This window comes from Bubalus bubalis, chromosome 3, assembly GCF_019923935.1.
Source record: "Bubalus bubalis isolate 160015118507 breed Murrah chromosome 3, NDDB_SH_1, whole genome shotgun sequence".
Lineage (NCBI taxonomy): Eukaryota > Metazoa > Chordata > Mammalia > Artiodactyla > Bovidae > Bubalus > Bubalus bubalis.
In genome coordinates, this window is record NC_059159.1 from 26,069,300 (window position 1) to 26,074,209 (window position 4,910).

The window sequence follows — 4,910 nt, forward strand, 5'->3', positions numbered from 1 at the left end:
TAACTCCGGAGGTACCGGCTGGGCTCACAGTACCTGCCGCCGCCGCCGCCGCCGCCGGTGGTGGGAGGGACGAGGAAGCGGGAGCCGCCTGGGCGCCAGGAGCGCTCCAGTCTGGCCGGAGGCAGCGCGGGTAGCGGCGGCGGGGCTTGGCGCGGCCAGGGGCGTCCGCCAGGGGGCGCGCCGCGACGGGACGGGAGGGGCCATCTGGCCTGGGGAATTAGCTCTGGGGCGAGCGCGCGCGCGGGTCCCCAACACATCTGGGCGAGAGCGACGCCGCTGGAATCGAGGGGGCATATCTGGAGCCGCGGAGCCACCGCGCAGCTGGGGCCCTTCGAGGCGGTCGGGGCGCACATCTGGGGCCGCGAGAGGGGGCCGCGCCGCGTGCAGCTGGACCAGGGGAGGGGGCGGCGACTGCACAGCTGGACCGAAGGGGGCGGGGTCGGTCCTGGGCTGCTGGCCGCGCGGAGGGCCGCCAGGGGCCGGGGGACTGGAGCATGGGACGGCGCGCCTGAAAGAGCGAGCAGGGGTGAGGAAGGGCCTGGGACCCTGAAGGGAACAGACGCGAGGAAGGGGCACGAGAGCAAAGGAGGAAGATGCAACTGACTCGCTGCTGCTTCGTGTTCCTAGTGCAGGGCAGCCTCTATCTGGTGAGTGATCCGCGGGGAGCGGCGCGGAGGGGCGGGGGCCGGGAGGACTGGGGGAGAGCGCGGGAAGCTTCCGAGCCCGAAAACTTTCTCCCTTCCCCCCAGCATCCCGGGGATGGAGGGGAAGCCTCGAGGCTGGGGGAGAGGGCGGGTCCGAGGCCGGAGACTGTACAGGAAGGGTTAATAGGGGCGGGGAGAGGGTGCTGGGCTGGCCCACCTACTCGGCCGCTGGTGGCGGGAGGTGCGACGGGCACGAGGGAAAATGCCCGCAGACGTCGCCAAGGGTCATTTGACCTCTTCCCGGGCCCCGGGCCGTGCGGAAGGGTAGTGGAGGGTGGCTGTGGAGCTGATGACCTGCTAGGGTAGGGGGTATGGGCTCTTCCGTGACCTCGGGGACGCGGAGGGACCCGGAGGGCCCCGCGCTCCGGGGCCCCCAGCGCACTAGCTGGCCCAGGCGGGGGGTGGCCCCCGCGTCCCTCGCTCCCGCCTTCCCTCCCGCTCCCTCCCTCCTCGCCTGTTGTTTTCCTCTCCTCTCCCGGCTGCGCGCAGCCCGAGCCCCACAGGACCTGGGCAGGCGGCTCCCGCCCCGGGCGCTCGCGGCAGCTGAGCGGAGCGCCCGAAGCCCGCTCCCCGTGCGCTCGCTCGCGCCTTCCTGGCTGCCCAGGACGCGGGGAATCCACACCAGACCCCAGCTCAGGGCGCGAATCCCCGCCGACCGACCGCCACCTACCAATCCTGTCGTGGAGAAGCCTCAGACCCACATCTGGGTCTTCTCAAAACAATAATCCCCTTTGCCATTGTGTGGAAGAACCCTTCCCTTGTCACATCTCCCCCTAGGGCCCTTCTCTTCATCCTCCAGCCATTTAGCTGTGACCTCCCCGCCCGCTCCCCCGCCCCCTCAGGGTTAAGTACACGCACACCTCTTCTGCCTTGACCCCAGCCCCGCGGCCCTCCCCTCCTGCTGTCCCTCTGCCCCACCCTTGGGTCCTGGCAGGCAGGGACACCGCGCACAACCACAGACATGACCAGGGCCAGAACAGAGGACATGAAAACCCCGAACCCCTTTGTAGCCGTGAGTATGACAGCCTCAGGCATTCCACATCCTTATCCCAGGTCCCAGCAAATCCAGATGCTGCCCAGCTGTGAGCTGGTACACCTGGTGCTGGTTATGAGACACAGAGGGCCTTTCTTGAAAAGCTGAGCATACCCACGCCAGGCAGCTGTCCTCAGGGAACCTGGTCCATTCCCCGGTGCCCTCCTGAGCTGTCCTGTGTTTGAGCTTGTCAGTCTGTCCTACTGGCTCTCCCCACAGCTTCTTCAAGAAGCCTCCCCAGATGTTGCCTGTCAGTAGAGTGGATGCAGCAGAGGCCAACCGAGCCTCCGCAGAGCTTTCCAGAGATCCCAGAAGAGGGTAGGGTTTGGATAAAACTCCCGAAGAAGGACCCATCTGGTCCGAGAGCCTGGGAGTATGGTGGATTAGGAGGACTGACCCTGAAGGACTTAGTCTTCTAGTGATGTAAACTGTGAGTCAGGGGTCCCCATCTGTGAAATGGGAGTAAGAAGAACTCCCTCCTAGGATGTCGTATCCTGGCACGTTATCATCAGTGGAGTTTGGTCATCCTGGTTATGGAACTCACCCAGGTCTCCCTCAAATCCTCCCATTAAAACCTAAACCGCATTAGTACTTGAGAGAGAACTTCACTGGGTTCTGTTTTCTTTTCCATCATCTGTTGGTTTTCTTTGCCTCTGAGGGTAGAAACTCTCCCAGTGTAGGAATGCTGTCTCATTCAACAGACTAGAAAGTTCCCAAAGGTAAGGGCTGTACCTCCCCTGTCAAACGAGGGGCTCTCTCAGCAGAGAGATGGAGCACCCCTACCTGACTCGGGGCTCTTTGAAGGCAGACAGTGTACCGCCCCCGTTAGCCTGGGAATATCACAGAGGCGGAGGCTGTATCTCTCCTAGACGACAACCGCTCTGTCAACAGAGGGCTGTACTTCTGTGGTCTGATGAAGGCTCTCCCGAGATCAGGAGCTGGGCCTCCCGCATCAGACTTGGAGCTCTCTTAAGAGTAGAAGCTGTGTAGCTATGCATCCTTGGTCCCTGGAGAGAATTCTCCACTATCCTTCCAGACTTTGAATAGTGGCCAAAGGCAGCACAGTGGCGAGAGGAGCTAGGGGTGACCTGAGTGTCAGAACATGAGATGGAACCATGACACAGGCCAGAATGCACACCCAACCCCCAGTGTAAGTGAGCGATGTGCCGGGGCCCCTCGGCCCCAAGTCAGAGTGGAAGGACAGAGAGAGAGTGCTGGTGGTAGGGAGTGGTGGACCGGAACTCCTGAGTCCTCAGAAGGAAGACCCAGGTGCTCACTCTCCTCCCAACTCCCTCCGCAGGTCATCTGCGGCCAGGATGACGGTCCGCCAGGCTCAGAGGACCCTGAGCATGATGACTCTGAGAGCCAGGCCCGGCCCCGGATGCCTCGGAAGCGGGGCCACATGTCCCCTAAGTCTCGCCACATGGCCAACTCTACTCTCCTAGGACTGCTGGCTCCACCTGGGGAGGCATGGGGGGTCCTTGGGCAGCCCCCCAGTCGCCCAAACCACAGCCCCCCGCCGTCAGCCAAAGTGAAGAAAATCTTTGGCTGGGGTGATTTCTACTCCAACATCAAGACGGTAGCCCTGAACCTGCTGGTCACGGGGAAGATCGTGGACCACGGCAACGGGACCTTCAGTGTCCACTTCCGACACAATGCCACAGGCCAGGGCAATATCTCCATCAGCCTTGTGCCCCCCAGTAAAGCTGTAGAGTTCCACCAGGAGCAGCAGATCTTCATTGAAGCCAAGGCTTCCAAAATCTTCAACTGCCGGATGGAGTGGGAGAAGGTGGAACGGGGCCGCCGGATTTCGCTCTGCACCCACGACCCAGCCAAGACCTGCTCCCGAGACCACGCTCAGAGCTCAGCCACCTGGAGCTGCTCCCAGCCCTTCAAAGTCGTCTGCGTCTACATCGCCTTCTACAGCACGGACTACAGGCTAGTCCAGAAGGTGTGCCCGGATTACAACTACCACAGCGATACTCCCTACTACCCCTCTGGGTGACCCTGGGCAGGCCACAAAGGGCAGGCCAGGGCTGGAAGGACAGGCCTGCCCACACAGGAAGCCATCTGTCTGGATACTGGGCAGGGAAGGGAAGGGGCCTCAGGCAGGGAGCTCCAGGGTGGAGAGGAGGAGAGGCCAAATGTGGCCAGAACCGGGTCTCAGGTGGTGGGGAAGGGGTCGTAAGTGCTGGCCCTAACCTGAGGCTGTGGAGTGAGCAGGACACAGGAGCACTGGCCGAGGAGTGGGTTCTCTGGGTGGCCTCACAGGGCTTTCCTACTGAGCGACAGAAAGATGCCAGGTCCAGGAAGCCCCTGGGGCAGACAGACCAATAGTTATTGAGAGGAGCCTGAAATCTTGGCTCCCTCCTTGCCATCCTGAGAAAGAAGAGCAATGAGGAGATTATTTCATCAATGTGGTCCGAGTGAGCAATGCAGGATGGTTGAGCTGGGGCGTCCTGGCCGCCAGCAGCAGGAACTCTCCAGCCCCACCCAGGGGGCAGCCCTGAGCCCTCATCCTGGACTGTGGTCTGAGCTCGGCTTGAGGCGGAAGTGGTGACCCTTGGAGTCTTTGATGTTTTGGCAGAGAGGGAACCTGCTCCTAGCCAGGCCTCCCCTTTCCAAAATCGCTTCTCTTGCCATTCCTCCCCACCCCACCCTCGAGCTGAAGTACCCCTCTGTCCGTAAGACAAGGACGATTGCGATTCTCCCGGCACCAAGGCCACAGGTGGAAGCCACCCGTGAGCCACGTGTTCCTCCCCCGTCCTGCCCCTGCTGGCTCCTCTGGGAGTGACCTTATCCAGCAAGTGACCCTTTCACAGCCAGCCTCGCCCATCAGCCCAGGGCCCGCCTGGATAAAGATGCTGCCTCCCTCGTGGCCTGCTCGGGGCGGGCGAGGCCACACTGTGGTGGGCGTGCTGGACCTGTCCCGTAGTGTCTGTCTGTGGGGGTGGGGGTGGGGGGTGGGGTTTGTGAAATCACCTGATGGTCAACTTGTGTGTGCAGACTCTTGTTCACCGAGCAGGGAATAAAGCTTTCCTGGATATCGGACTCCGAGTTGTTGGGGACAGGGGGTGGGGGAAGGGCCCCGGGTGCCCAGTGTCTGGCCGGCGTCTCTCAGAAGACAGCAGGACATTTCCTGAGGCCGGAGCTGCAGGGCTCCAACAGCTGCT

General features: G+C 62.4%; 1 protein-coding gene across 2 annotated transcripts; it reads left to right on the forward strand.

Moving 5' to 3' along the window:
* Positions 1-379: 379 nt before the first annotated feature.
* On the forward strand, positions 380-4,710 carry NXPH3 (neurexophilin 3). 2 transcript variants are annotated; one of them, XM_006061967.4, is made up of 2 exons: positions 380-647; positions 3,038-4,709. In XM_006061967.4, exons 1-2 carry the CDS (start codon positions 594-596, stop codon positions 3,740-3,742), a joined length of 759 nt encoding a protein of 252 aa, XP_006062029.1. In that variant the 5' UTR covers positions 380-593; the 3' UTR covers positions 3,743-4,709. The 2 variants fall into 2 exon arrangements, with proteins under 2 accessions (XP_006062029.1, XP_044795022.1); XM_044939087.2 differs by lacking the exon at positions 380-647 and adding an exon at positions 1,534-1,716 and having other exon boundaries at positions 3,038-4,710.
* Positions 4,711-4,910: the final 200 nt, after the last annotated feature.

Excerpts from the sequence above, each read along its gene's own strand:
- NXPH3 (XM_006061967.4), top strand. The coding sequence starts at position 594 with ATGCAACTGACTCGCTGCTGCTTCGTGTTCCTAGTGCAGGGCAGCCTC. Across the intron at positions 648-3,037 it reads TGCAGGGCAGCCTCTATCTG|GTCATCTGCGGCCAGGATGA; the intron begins GTGAGTGATCCG and ends CTCCCTCCGCAG.